At 39.8% G+C, this 15,454-nt stretch overlaps 1 protein-coding gene across 27 annotated transcripts in view; it reads right to left on the reverse strand.

The window, feature by feature from the left end:
* Positions 1 to 15,454, reverse strand: part of EIF4G3 (eukaryotic translation initiation factor 4 gamma 3) — a 376,290-nt gene that overhangs the window by 37,310 nt on the left and 323,526 nt on the right. For all 27 annotated transcript variants that reach the window (XR_004183106.1, XM_021936998.2, XM_021937011.2 and 24 more), the window contains 7 exons: positions 15,076 to 15,312; positions 12,838 to 12,942; positions 10,886 to 11,018; positions 7,939 to 8,033; positions 5,206 to 5,299; positions 3,786 to 3,903; positions 1,107 to 1,327 (listed from right to left, as the gene is read on the reverse strand). Coding sequence is in view for 26 of the 27 variants with exons in the window: in XM_021936998.2 (XP_021792690.1) it covers positions 1,107 to 1,327; positions 3,786 to 3,903; positions 5,206 to 5,299; positions 7,939 to 8,033; positions 10,886 to 11,018; positions 12,838 to 12,942; positions 15,076 to 15,312 (1,003 nt within the window). In the remaining variant the exon portion in view is untranslated. The remainder of the gene's footprint in view (positions 1 to 1,106; positions 1,328 to 3,785; positions 3,904 to 5,205; positions 5,300 to 7,938; positions 8,034 to 10,885; positions 11,019 to 12,837; positions 12,943 to 15,075; positions 15,313 to 15,454) is intronic.

Genomic DNA, 15,454 nt, shown 5'->3' on the forward strand with positions numbered 1-15,454 from the left:
AAAAAAGGTCTTTCTGACTCAGCAGACTGAAGGCCGAGAACAGGGATCAAGTGCCTCACACTTACTGTGCATCTGGTAAATGTACAAATGAATCAGATGATAAAAACACATAGAGCAGCTGTGCTACATTATTCACTACACACAAGATATTTTAATATCCTATCTTGTTATATTTCAAAAGTATCTACCACAGATTTAAAAAAGTCACACGTCCCTAAAGCTGTATTATCTAAAGTTACACCAATTGGGAGAAGACACTTTAATTTGTCTCTGAGATCCATTTAGGGACTACAGTTAAGAGAAACAATTTAAATAGTGAAACAAATTAGAAAGCTATATAAATACTAAAAACAACTGGAATTACTTCATGATAAATATTTAAAAGAGGCTGAAAATAATCTTCAATTTAAACTGTTTTCCATTGCTATATTCGTCATCACAACATTTAATACTTTTTGAAAACCTTGTATTTATCAGGTAATGTTCTAAGTATTTACATGTATTAACTTCTTATTTAATTTTCATAATATCCTGAAAAGGTAGGTACAACTTATCCCCATTTAACAGATAAGGAAACTGAAACACAGGTTAAATACATGAAGCAAGTTTTAGAGCATTATCTGAGCAAGTCCTCTAAGTATATACATGCTAAATGCATACAAAAAACAACAGGTTACCAAGGAAGATGAAGGCGACTAAAGATAACCTAATACCTTCTCTTTGGTTTGTCTTGCAGTGGCTCAATAATGAGAATTTTCACACATTTGAGGGGCTCTACACAGCATACACAATCTAACAGCAACGTAAAGTGTGGGATGCTACAGGGACTTGTAAGAAATTCAGATTGCTTAAAATACAGCAGGAGGACCTCCTCACCATAACATTTAATAAAGAATGGAGAAAATTTACAAACTGTCGAGCTAAGGCATACCTAGGGAATGAGAACAGTTATAAAACTATGAGGTGCCCTTTCACTCTTCAGATGCTGGTATGTGTTGCTATTATATGTTGATTCTAAAATCTACTCAGGCAGTCTCCTTTTTATTTTTCCTTCCAAATTTAAAACCCAAATCAGAATCTGCATCTGTTTAAGCCAAGTCTCTCACCTGACTCCCTTGTTTTATTTCGCTCGGCCTCAGTGCTGTTCCTCTCCACATCCACAGCCCCTGTGAGCTGCTTCACGGTCTCCAGCATCTCTCTCCGCTGCTCTTCTTGAGACTGATTGTCTAGCAGGTCTTTACTGCTGCCACCCCTCATGAAAGTATTTGGCCGAGCTGTTGCAGATGGAAGGGGCTTATCATTCTTCTCCCTGCCCATACTTCCACGACTTAAAAGACAAAACAACACTTTTCAAAGGAAAGACAAGCCCATGTCCCCTACATATTCAAATTATAACATAACACTAAGACTTTCTGAAAGTATGCAGAATAATTTTTCACAGATAACATTAGATGTGTGAGGCACCAACTATATTTCAAAGTCTGCTTATTCAACAAACAAGTAAAAGAGTACTTTAAAGGGAATATTTATTAAGATGTTTTAACTTTTTTCTCTGAAGCGATACTACTTAATACTTTAAAATGTCAGTGGTGGCCAAGCATGGTGGCTCACACCTGTAATCCCAGCACTTTGGGAGGCCGAGCAGGGCAGATCACTTGAGGTCAGGAGTTCAAGACCAGCCTGGTTAACATGGTGAAACCGTGTCTCTACTAAAAATACAAAAATTAGCCGGATTTGGTGCCAGGTGCTTGTAATCCCAGCTACTTGGGAGGCTGAGGTACGAGAATTGCCTGAAACTGCGAGGAGGAAGTTGCAGTGAGCCAAGATTGCACCACCACACTCTAGCCTGGGCGACGGTGAGACTCTGTCTCAAAAAAAAGTCAGTGATAATTTTGGTAACTTCTTTTTCTTTTCTTTTTTGAGATGGAGTTTTACTCTTGTTGCCCAGGCTGGAGTGCAATGGAGTGATCTCGGCTTACTACAACCTCTGCCTCCCGGGTTCAAGTGATTCTCTTGCCTCAGCCTCCTGAGTAGCTGGGATTACAGGCATGCACCACCATGCCTGGCTAATTCTGTATTTTTAGTAGAGACAGGGTTTCTCCATGGTGATCAGACTGGTCTCGAACTCCCGACCTCAGGTGATCTGCCCACCTTGGCCTCCCAAACTGCTGGGATTACAGGCGTGAGCCACCATGCCTGGCCTTAATTTTGGCAATTTCTTATTTTAGTTTTTAAAAATCTTTCAGGAAAAAGAAGACAATGATGAAAGTATGAGTTACATAAATGAAAGGGAAACAAATATTATAAGAACATGGTATCACTATCTTAGAGATTATACAATGGTACCTTTTTATTTAGAAACTTAAAACATATGGAAAATATTTGAGAATCAAGTAAAAGCTGTCTTAGATTAGCTAACGCCATATATTTTATTCCTTTTAAGAGAGACTCTCCATATTTCCTGATTTCGTCTTCTTTTAGACAATTTTAACCAGCTGGGCAAACAGTTTGTTGGCCCATGGTAGACCAGAAGCAGCAAATTAAAAGGGAAAAGGAGAGACTCAGGCAGGAGAATGGTCTAACTATTGTGAAAGAACATACACAAGTGCTTAGGAAGCAGAACCATTAGGGGACATTTATGAGAGCAAAGCGCCACAAGTGATACTCAACGACAATCTGAATCATCATGAAAAGCTGACTTGTGCTAAGTATACTTCGTTTCAGAAGAAGTCAAGGGATTAAGTAACACAGTTTGCAAAGTCTACCTAATCAAACTTATTACAATAATAATAATAAAAAGCCTGATGGGAGGATCGCCTGAGACCACGAGTTCAATGCCAGCCTGGGCAACATAGCAAGATGCCATCTCTAAAAAATAATAATTAAAAAAAAAGTTTTAGAGCTTAAAGAAACTTCAGTTCTGAAAGTGCTTATGTAAAAAATGTTTTTTGTGACTGCACTACAGGGTCCCCATTCATGGTATGTAAACCAGCCAACAGAATACTTGACTGTAACAATCCTATAAAAGCAAAAGTAGAAAGATAGTGAAATATGGAGACTAGCAAAAAAAATGAAGGAAAACCTCAAATATAATGTGAAGAACACTGTGACAGAGAAATGTATGGGTGGATTGTCACGTTCTTTAATTCCCATAGTTGAGAATGCTAGATGCTTCTAGAGTATCTGGAGGATTAGCTTGGGGAGCCCCTAGACATGCCTCCAGCGCTGTTTGGGTGGGCCTAGTTTTCTTAAGAATCCCTTCCCTCCCAGCCAGGCACAGTGGCTCACGCCTGTAATCCCAGCACTTTGGGAGGCCGAGGAGGGCAGATCACAAGGTCAAGAGATGATCAAGATCATCCCGGCTAACACGGTGAAACCCCGTCTCTACTGAAAGTACAAAAAATTAGCCGGGCGTGGTGGCCGGTGCCTGAAGTCCCAGCTACTCGGGAGGCTGAGGCAGGAGAATGGCGTGAACCCAGGAGGTGGAGCTTGCAGTGAGCCAAAATCATGCCACTGCACTCCAGCCTGGGCGACAGTACAAGACCCCATCTCAAAAAAAGAAAAAAAAAAAGAATCCCTTCCCTCCCATCCCATCCCAAATCCACCACCCAATTATGTTCCTATCTTAGAAATTATAGTGTGTGTGAAGATTAAAGAAGGAAATCAACTTTAGGAATAAAAGGAATGCATCTATAAGGATTACTATCAGAATCCTTGTTCCTATCTTGCCACACATACTGGCAAGCAGGCTGGCCTTGGGTAGACATAAAAAGCAGGGTTCTCACCTAGTTATGGTCCTTCGGGAATCAAACTCTACAGGCGTGGATGGCGTGGACCCTGAGGGTGCTGGAGGTTGCAGGGCAGAGAATCTGTTTAAACTGGAAGCACTTGACCGTAAGGCATCTACACATGTCAAGGATTTAGAAAAAAATACAAATCACATGACTAAAATGCAAATAATCAGTCATCTGCATCCCTGGGTGAGGCCTGAGACCAGGCACTCCTAACAAGCTTAGGTGATGCCAGTCTCCTGGTCCCTCAACCATATTCTGAGAAGCAAAGTGTTAGAAGGAATTTGCATGTAACAGAGAGTTTAGAAGTCTTCATTTATTACAACCATTCGTTCCTTTAAGAACATAGTAAACGGGTGGGAGTGGCAAATAGAGGAAGAAGGCAAGCAAAAACAGAATAAAACTTTAACAAAGCTAACCAACACAAATGCTTCAATCTCATGTGTGTACAAATAAGCATGTGGGTTTTACTGAATAATGACATTTTTTAAAATTTAAAGAAAAAAGGCTGAAATTACTTAGTAGAAGGGACATATGGGAAGTAGGTTAACACTGAATTTTTTTGTTCTTTCCATTGGGCTTCCTCAGTTAATAGGATGTGTTTCTGATGATCCAAACATCTTTGGAGTTCAGGTCAAATCTCTCAAAATCTGATTTTCAAAAAAGATTTTGAACAATATTTCTTTATTCTTTTATAACTCCCTAAAATTACAGTAAATGCACCTGCATATTAAGATTCTTTCCTCAACATAATGAGTTTCCCTTTTAATTTGAGGTCCCAGTAGTTTCTCTAGCTATATTAAATTTGTCAACAACTACAAAAAGGAACCTAAAAAATTAAGGTCTTAGTGGCTGAGTGTGGCTCATAACTGTAATCCCAGCACTCAGGAGGCCAAGGTGGGAGGATCACTGGAGCCCAGGAGTGCAAGACTAGCCTAGACAACACAGTGAGACTCTATCTCTACAAAAAAAAAAAAAAAAAAAAAAAATCAGTCAGGTGTGATGGCGTGTGCCCGTAGTCCCAGCTACTCAGGAGACTGAGGCAGGAAGATTGCTTGAACCTAGGAGGTTGAGGCTGTGGTGAGCTGTGATCATGCCACTACACTCCAGCCTGGGTGACACAGCAGGATCCAATCTCAAAAAAGTAAATAAATAAAATAAAAATAAATCAATAAACAAAGGTCTTAATTAGCCTAAATGAATGAACTGAAATTTTTTTTTTTTAATGCTTAAAATTATTTAAGGATCCTGAGAAAGGATCTATGTTGAAAGGAAAGGGCTACCAATAAAATTTTAGGCATGATTAGTCTACACATCTTTCCCTAAAACCATCATTCGATGACTATGGGAATGTGCAGTGAGGTGAATGCTAACAAGCCACAGCCAGGTTTGAGGAGGGACACTGCACACTTACCAGTCTCGCTTGCCTTTGCTCCACCACTGCTGCCTTTTCCCCAGCTGCCTAGCTGTGCTTTAGGTACCAGCTGAATTTTTTCATCAATTGTAGGCTGTAACATAAGAGACCACAAGTCAGTTATAGGAAATATTCTAGAAGAATAGTTTTTCTTTTATTTTTTTTCTTCTTCAGTGAAGTAGAACCAATTATAGCAACAAAAAATTTGTTTGGAATGCCAATTTAATAGAAACAGAAATTGGAGCTGTTCTCATTAAACTGGGATCCATGTAGCCCCTGAAGCACTTCCTTGGACTCCAGTTTCTATAAAATACTGTTTGGTCTAGAGAATGCATCCAGGTCCTCCTATTTAAGATGGTTTATGAATTTGCTAACTGTAATAAGCAGTTTCTAATCATTCTTCTTGTACACTACCCATTAATTTTAAAAAGAAAAAAATACAAATACCACAAAATTAATTCATTAGTATCTTTACATGACTGTCAGAACACAGATCAACAGACACAAAAATTTCATGTTGGGGCTAGAGATAGGCAGTGGGATGTGAGTATTCAACAAAGAATAAGAAGAAAGACATTTGAATGTTAGGCAGGGAGCGTAGGAAGTTAAGGTGCCTGATATCTCATGTTTAATCTTCCAAGCACACCTTTACTACAAGTGAAATAAAATTACACTGTATGCATTATATTATTATAAAATAAATATAACATAAAAGCTGTAATGTAGCTCTTTGTAAAAAAGATATTTCTATGTTCTGACAGCTCATAATATGTTGCTATGCTATATAATGTGCTTTCACACAAACCTCTCCCAATTAACAATAAATATATTTAATGGTTTTGTTCTAGGATACTCATGTATAGTATCTCCAGTATAACTATCTGAATACACAAAGTTTATTAACAATTTACATACTTAAAAATATTAAAGTAGTAATGTTGGAGATTTGATACCAGCATTGTTTTTATAGTATCCAAGCACGGAAAACATAATATTTAAAAATACAAATGTTGTTATTAAATACTGACACATTTTTCAAAATGCTGGAGGATTTCTTTAAACATAAACTTTTGGTTAAAACTGTCTCTAGATGGAAATGGAGATGGTAAGACTCAAACTGTATTCAGCAATGGAATTCTTGCTCTGAGATATAAACAACTAGAAGAAAGTACCAGAATCTTGGAGAAAAGGATCCTAGCTAACTATATTATTAAGAGAGATCCAGAGGGAGAATTTTCTATCATGAAGCAAAGCTTCGACAAAACTGTGAGATGTAAATGACATAGCCCATTTTATTCCAATTTTCTTTTTTCTTTTTTTTTTTTTTTTTTGAGACGGAGTCTCGCTCTGTAGCCCAGGCTGAAGTGCAGTGGCTGGATCTCAGCTCGCTGCAAGCTCCGCCTCCCAGGTTTATGCCATTCTCCTGCCTCAGCCTCCCGAGTAGCTGGGACTACAGGCACCCGCCACCTCGCCGGGCTAGTTTTTTGTATTTTTTAGTAGAGACAGGGTTTCACTGTGTTAGCCAGGATGGTCTCGATCTCCTGACCTTGTGATCCGCCCGTCTCGGCCTCCCAAAGTGCTGGGATTACAGGCTTGAGCCACCACGCCCGGCCTATTCCAATTTTCTTAAAGATTTTTCTTAATACTTCTTGTCAGTTATCTTCTTTCATGTAGTATTTTCACATTAGTTTTGATTGTCTTCAGTATTTTGCTAGCAGGGTGCCAATTTTCAGAACTATGGAAAGTATAAGGATCAAACTAGACTTGCAAATTGGAAAACCCACTGGACTTTAGAAGTTTCCACTCTTATCATATTTTTTTTTTTTTTTTTTTTTTTTGAGACGGAGTCTCGCTCTGTTGCCCAGGCTGGAGTGCAGTGGCCGGATCTCAGCTCACTGCAAGCTCCGCCTCCCGGGTTTACGCCATTCTCCTGCCTCAGCCTCCCGAGTAGCTGGGACTACAGGCGCCCGCCACTTCGCCCGGCTATTTTTTTGTATTTTTTAGTAGAGACGGGGTTTCACCATGTTAGCCAGGATGGTCTCGATCTCCTGACCTTGTGATCCGCCCGTCTCGGCCTCCCAAAGTGCTGGGATTACAGGCTTGAGCCACCGTGCCCGGCCTCTTATCATATTTAATACTGCTTTCTCTACATTCTCCAAAGTTCTTCATTCTACTTACATGATCAACTTTTACTGCTGAAAATATCTGCTAGAGAGTTTTTTCCTCTTACTGCCCACAGACTCAAAAGAGAGGAAAGCAGAGTCTATTAAATCCTTATTACAGAATGATTTCTAGCAGGCCCTCTGTGGTTTCCTTTAGGCCTTGGATAAGGCAAATCTTTCACGGTAAGGTTTAAACAGGTGACTGCTTTTTTCCCCAGAGCTATGGATACATTGTGTAAAAGTCTGCAATTGACTTAGGCTTCTAAAATATCTTTATTACCTCTCCTATATTAAGCATCTTATGTCTAAGAAGTAACCTAGTCTTTCCCTCTTTAGTAAACCCTTATAGAAGCAGAAATGAGTATGTAGAATACATTGATCAATAGCAACTTGAAGAAAAATGCATTAAAAAATAACCACCCCACGGATTTGCAATATTGCTGTTTTACATAAATAAGTACTTTTGAGACTCATGTTTTGCAACTATTGTAAATTTTGTGTGTGTGTGTGTGTGTTTAATATCAAAGGCATCAAAGGAGAGTGTAAATTGTACTTTAAATGTCAGACTCACCTTAGTGATTTTTAGGAATTTTGAGGGGTCCAGTACCCGACTGTTCTTGGCCCCTTGTACGGTGTTCCACCCACCTTCATCCACTCTCTGGACACCTGCAAAGACAACAGAGTGTCAGTCTCTCATCTGTCTCAAGTCAGTTGGACACTGAAAGAGTGAGCAATATTTTCATCAAAACCAAGAAGAAAGACAACAGAAGCTGTTAAAGCATTGATGACAGTATCTTTAATCCCACAGCAGGAAAATACATGCAGAAGCACGGCTTATTTTGGCTCACCCATGAAACATTACCGACCTACAAACAAACAACTGACACAAATGAATATCTGGTGCTGGAGAAGGCAGGGGCCAAATCCAGTATTCACAGAATTAATGACTAGAACACTTTGGGAGAAGTCAGATGGAAATTATTTATTCTAAAGTATATTGTATTTAATGGGGTCAAATGACAGAAGTATGCTTTGATTATTTCCCAAACCTGCTTCTCCAACATTTCAGCTGCTCAAGTGGAAAACCTTGACTCCTCTTTCACACTTCACATCCAATTTTTGTCAGTAAACCTTGTGAGTTAAACCTACACAATATATTCAGAATCTACTAACAACATTAGCAGTTTTGTTTAAGCCACCAACACCCCTTTCCTAGATTACTGTAGAGACCTGTTTTGGCCTTCCTGCTTCTACCTTCAGCTGTGCTCATCATGGCAGCCAGTGTGATTCTAGTAAAGTACAAGATTCTGCACTTTTTTGTTCAAAACACTTCTGATACCTTTCTATCTCATTCAGAGAAAAAGAGAAGATTCCTTACAAATGGCCTCTAAATAGTCTGGCTCCTGTTGCCTCTCAGTCCCCATCTTCTACCACTCTCCACATCAGGCCCTTCTTAGGTTCAGCTGCACTGGCCCCCTTGCTGTTCCTTGAAAATGCTGCTTCAGGGTCTTTGTACTTACTACTCCCTTTGCCTAAGTATCTTTCCCCATATTTCCACATGATTTAACACCCTCACTTGCTTCAGGTCTTTGCTCAAACAATACCAACTTTTATAGTTTCCCCAATTTTCCTATTTAAAACTGCACCCTACTTGCCAAGATTTGCACTCCCTAGTCCCTTCTCCTTTCTTTTTCTACACATTTATTTGACAAATGATATATTTTCTTTAAGTATTTATTATTTATTGTCTCCTCTCTCCCCTCTACCATAAGATGTAAGTTACATGATGGAAAAGACTTTGTGTGCCTTTTTAAGTGACAGACAATAAATACTTGCTGAATGAATTAATAAATTGAAAGATCACCTGTCTATCCAAAAGCTTTTCTGGTCCTAACATACTTCGTGATTTTCTCTGTGCTATCTGATATTACTGATCATAAACAGACTTGCTTCTTCCTTGTTTCTATGACACTTGTATCTTAGTCCTTTCTCTCCACTTGCTCTTATCTGTCACTTTTCCAAGAGTTCTTTTCTTCCTTTAGTCATATGTGAATATCCTCCATGAATTAGGCTTTGATATCTACTCCTTTTCCCTCTCAATCTGGTTCAATGATAAATAAAAGATATTACCCAAAAGGCACTGCACTAGGTACTAGAGTGAGGAAGGTAAGTGTGGTATCTCAAGAAACTTAAAAGTAAATTTTCTTCTCTGCAGAATTCATCTCTCCTAACAATTTCACTATAAGCTCTACTGTGTCTGTGACAATAACTAATGGTTACAAAGTATTTACTGTCAGCCAGAAAATTATCATTTCCCTCTGAAAAAGGTTTTCTTTTCCAGTGTTCCTAAACTCAGTAAATGGACTATTGTCTCAGGTTTAAAATGCCTTCTATTTCATCTTTCACTTTTTTTGCATGTCTCTTTCTTTTTATTTATTTGTTAATTTTTTTGAGATGTAGCCTCACTCTGTTCCCCAGGCTGGAGTGCAGTGGTGCAATTGCGGCTCACTGCAACCTCCAACTCCTGGGTTCAAGTGATTCTCCTGCCTCAGACTCCTGAGTATCTGGGACTACAGGCACACATCACTATGTCCAGCAAATTTTTTAGTAGAGATGAGGTTTCACCATGTTGGTCAGGCTGGTCTCAAACTCCTGACCACAAATGATCCACCCACCTCAGGCTCCCGAAGTGCTGGGATTACAGGCATGAGCCACCGTGCACAGCCTGCTACAAAGTGCCCCTTTCTTTTTTTTTTGGAGACGGAGTCTCGCTCTGCCGCCCAGGCTGGAGTGCAGTGGCGCGATCTCGGCTCACTACAAGCTCCGCCTCCTGCGTTCATGCCGTTCTCCTGCCTCAGCCTCCCGAGTAGCTGGGACTACAGGCACCTGCCACTATGCCCGGCTAATTTTTTTGTATTTTTAATAGAGATGGGGTTTCACTGTGTTAGCCAGGATGGTCTCGATCTCCTGACCTTGTGATCCACCCGCCTCGGCCTCCCAAAGTGCTGGGATTACAGGCGTGAGCCACCGCACTCGGCCCCCTTTCTTAAATAAAGTTTTCTTTCAGCTTTCTGTCTCTCTTCTTTTCCTCTAAATTTTAACACTTAATGGAGAATACATTTCATAATTGATACTAACTTCCATTTGCTTAACAAATGTTCCTCTTTTGCTTGTCAAAAGTTTTACCTTACCAGATAAACTGTACACTTTGAGAGGGAAGTAACTACATTTTCCACTTCTTTTTCTAGTCTCACCAATTCAGAGTATACAGAAGATGCTCAATAAAGTCTTACTGCTTACTGGCATTTAAGTAGTGAAAGAAATCATGTTTTGTTCCTGCATTCTCAACTTTTACTCAATAACTTTACTCTTCAGGTGAAACTGCTTCACCTAACAATCACCACTCTATTCTTTGGGCTATTCTTTCTGATCTCATTTTACACCTAAAAATAGATAATTCTTAATATGTATTCGTGAAACTTCCAAGTTCTCTAAACCCTGGTGGATTCTGGCCTCACCTGGTCTTCTCTTCTCTTTGGTCATGAGCTGCTGGACCTTCCTTTGCTCTTCTTGTTCTTCTATTTTAGCTTCTTTGTGAATCTGTTCGATAGTTTTAGGCCCTTGATCTGCTCTTCGAGATACCCAATTGCACTACAAAAGTAGAAAGTAAGGTTATCTGCCAGATAACTGAAAATTTTTTAAAATTTAAAAATTTGTAATTTTTACTACTGGAAAAGTACGAAATACCTACAAAAGCTGTATTATGGTAGTTTCTCATGTATCTTATAGATGACACTATGAGCAGTTTAGGATTAGAGCTAAAGAATTAAAATCTTCTCAATCAAACCTGACCAACTGTATACTACATATTCCAATAGCCAATGCATACAAAGAACAGGGTGAAAGATGGCCCAAATTTATTATTACATTTTTAAGCATGGCATATATTTCTCTGTGGACTAGACAGATTTTATCTGTATCAGTATTTTGTACATTTGAAAGGAGGAGAGAAAAGTAAAAATGACGAGGATTTCTTGGCCTTGCCTTAATCTGTGGGATTACTACTCAGATCATACCAACTCCATAGGGGTTCTAAGTCAAGGATGACTCCTGCTTTTCTTTCTCCAATATCATGATTCTGATATTCTACACAAAGGTCCACACCACTCTGCCCTTTGGTTATCCCCTGTATTAAGGACAAAATAAGTTGTCACTTTATAATTATACTTCTCCCTTCTCTCCCTAATAACAGTCCCAAAATCTGATATAAGTAGAAGTGGCTGATAACATGGGTGGAGACATTTTTAATATTTATTTATATTAGCTAGAGGCAAGAATGGGAAACAGGTTTAAATCAGAATGCAAATTCTGATCAACTGGTGGTGGCTTTCGTAATATGAAGGATCGTAAGATCACATGTAGTCTCAGCAAGATAAAGAATCATTATCAATGCTATCTGGCCTGGGTGGAGGAGAAATAAGAGGTAGGGCTTTGTTCACTTTCTCTAGTGATGTAGTATATTCCCTGTCGGAGTGAAACTTACAAAAGAGTAACTCCCTGTAGGAGTTAAACTTAAAAAAGAGAAAAGTAGTAGTAACAAAAACAGCACCTGGTAAGAGAAATGAGAAAATACAAAACAAAACGAAACAAAAACAGCAGCAGAATAGCAGGGTCACAGGAAAAACGAAAGAGAAGAAAACACCAATATCTGAGCTGGGCACCTTACATAATTATTCCATTGACTCTTTACAACAAATCTACAAGGCAGGCAACATCCTCATTTTAGAGATTAAAAATGTAAGGCTCAGAGAGTTAAATGTATTTACTGTAGAGATGAGACTTGCTGATTATTTAGCATACAAAGACTAAATTTAATTGAATTTAAATTTGAATGGAGTTTGAATTCAGAATGGCTGATTACAAAATTGCAAGTGGCTGGGCACAGTGGCTCACTCCTGTAATCCCAGCACTTTGGGAGGCTTGAGGTCAGGAGTTCCAGACCAGCCTGGCCAACAGCGTGAAACCCCATCTCTACTAAAATTACAAAAATTGCCCAGGTGTGGGGACATGTGCTGGTAATCCCAGCTACTTGGGAGGCTGAGGCAGTAGAATCACCTGAACCTGGGAGGCGGAGGTTGCAGTGAGCTGAAACTGAGCCACTGCACTCCAGCCTGGGCGACAGAGTGAGACTCTGTCTCAAGAAAAACAAAACAAACAAACAAAAAGAAAAACAAAGCAAAAACAAAATATGGTTTGATAATCGGAGTAAGGAGAAGCAGCACGTAACTGGCAATAGGACTTCTGTCCTTCCTCAGAACTCTCCCACTGAAAGTTTGCCAATTCAAGTTCTGAAAGTCCTGAAGCAAAAGCACTGACTTTACACATGTAAACACAGGACATCCTTCCCCAGTCCAATTCCTTTAAAGACACTGGACCAGTAAGCTTATTATTATTTTTTTTCCCCACTCACCAGCCTTAGGTCTATTACATCTTGAAGCATGAACCGAATCCTAGATGAGGTTTTTCTTTCTTTCACAATTTTCTCCATCTGATTAAAGTACTGGTCCATACGTGGCTGCAAGAGACAAAATCATTAGTACTCCTGTCTGAGAAACTTAAATGTAATTTTCCCATGTTACAGTTATTTATTTATGTAGTTATCTATTTATTTTCTTAGAGATGGGGTCTCACTCTGTTGCCCAGGATGGAGTGCAGTGGCACAATCACAGCTCACTGCAGCTTAGACCTCTCAGGGTCAACCGATCCCACCCCAGCCTCTAGAGTAGCTGGGACTACAGGAACATGCCACCATGCCTGGCTAATCTTTTAAGTTTTTGTAGAGATGGGGTCTCATTATGTTGCTCAGGCTGGTCTTGAACTCCTGGGCTCAAGTGATCCTCCAGCCTTGGTCTCTCAAAGTGCTGGAATTTCAGGCATTAGTCACTGCGTCCAGCCCATGTAGTTTTTAAAATGGTCTAGGAATATCAACTTATAGCGAAAATATAATGTGGTAGAATTTTTATTTTTATTTTTTTGAGACAGAGTCTTGTTCTGTCACCCAGTTGTGAGTGCAGTGGGTCAATTATGGCTCACTGCAGCCTCAATCTTCTGGGCTTAAGTCATCCTTCTGCCTCAGCTTCCCAAGTAGCTGGGACCACAGGCATATGCCACTATACTTAGCTAAATTTTTCTGTGTGTATGATTTTTTTGAGATATGAAATCTCACTATGTTACCCAGGCTGGTCTCAAACTGCTGAGCTCAAGCAATCCTTCTGCCTCAGCCTCCCAAAGTATTAGGATTATAGGTATGAGTCACTCTGCCTGGCCATGTGGTAGAATTTTTAGTTGTTCATATGACCACCTAAAATAAAGACTACATTTTTCTAGGCTCCTGGCAGCTGGCTTTGGTCATGTGATTAATTACAGGCACTAATATAAATGGAAATGTTATGCTATAGCTTCCTATGGCCTTCCTAAAGAGACCCAATGGGCTAGGCATAGTGACTCATACCTGTAATCCTAGCAATTAGGGAGGCCAAGGCAAGAGGATTGCTTGAAGCCAGGAGTTTAAGACCAGCCTGGGCAACTAAGTGAGACCCCTCATCTCTACAAAAAGTAAAACAAAAAGAAAAAAAATTGGATGACAGGGCAAGACCCTGTTACTTTTTTTTTTCTTTTTTTTTTTTGAGAGGGAGTTTCGCTCCTGTTGTCCAGGCTGGAGTGCGATGGCTCACTGCAACCTCCATCTCCCAGGTTCAGGCAATTCTCCTGTCTCAGCCTCCCGAGGAGCTGGGATTACAGGCATGCACCACCACGCCTGGCTAATTTTGTATTTTTAGTAGAGACGGGATTTCTCTATGTTGGTCAGGCTGGTCACGCACTCCCGACCTCAGGATTTGCCCGCCTCAGCCTCTCAAAGTGCTGGGATTACAAGCGTGAGCCACCGTGCCCGGCCGACCCTGTTACTTAAAAAAAAAAAGTGAGAGAGAGAGAGACACACACACAGAGAGAGGTGGTTGTGTCTTTTGCCCCTTTTCCTACCTTCTCTGGTGAGAGTGATTAGGACAAGGGTTACACTTTAGGAGTCACAGAATGTTAAGCTGAAAGGACTTACCTCTGAACTTTGTTTACATAAATAAGAAATAAACCTCAATCCTGTATAAACCACTGGGTTTTCTCTCACAGCTAAGCATAATCCTAGCTGAATTAGATGTTATGGAGCATTTCTGACATTATTTCTTTGAAACATTTCTAATTTCTCTAACCCTTAAACAGCACATATTACTATAGTATTTTTAATGATTTCTTATATTATGGTTAGATAGCTGTGTCATCAATTAGAGTATAAACTTTAGAAGCTACTGCTGGGTCTTCATTTCTGCATTACCCTTAGGCCATAGTAGTTTTCCTTTTCGTATTTCTGTTCCCAAATTGTCAAATGGTTACAGAAGAAGAAAAAAGAATATGAGACAAATAATCTGAAGAATCTACAAACTGGCTTTTACACAATTTGGGGCCCTCTTCACCTCTGACTCTAATGGAAATGTAAGGAGCACGATGGTTGAACACTGACAATGAGATGGGCAAAAGAAGAAAAATAAACAGCCTAGACCTTTGGGACAAGACAGAACTATTTTGTTTGCAGTCTAAGTTCTTTTGCAACTGACAAGGAGCCTTTGTGAAGGTTTCTGAGCTTCTAGATTTTTACCTTTGCTTTTTCAAAGTCCAGGTCTTTGCCAATGGTGGTGAGCAGGCGACACAGGCACTCCAGGGATTCTTCATCATGGTTCTTTAGCAGCTTCACCACACAGTCGTGCATGATGGCTTCAGTCAGCATTTTGAGTTTAAAGAGTTCTCCAATAAACTTGATGTTGCCAATGGATCTCCGCCGGGCTTTGTCCTTGGCTTCTTCCAGTTCATCATGAAGCCTGGTCCTCTCCTCTGGCTGTTGTATAAGGAGGAATAATAGCATCTTGATGATGAAAGCTGTACTGCACAATAAACACTGAGATTCATGGTCTTCACTCTTTCTAGGGGTCAGATGCCCTGGAGAATCTAATAGCAAGTGTGAATCTACTCCTCAGAAA

The sequence above is a fragment of the Papio anubis genome, chromosome 1, assembly GCF_008728515.1.
Source record: "Papio anubis isolate 15944 chromosome 1, Panubis1.0, whole genome shotgun sequence".
NCBI lineage: Eukaryota > Metazoa > Chordata > Mammalia > Primates > Cercopithecidae > Papio > Papio anubis.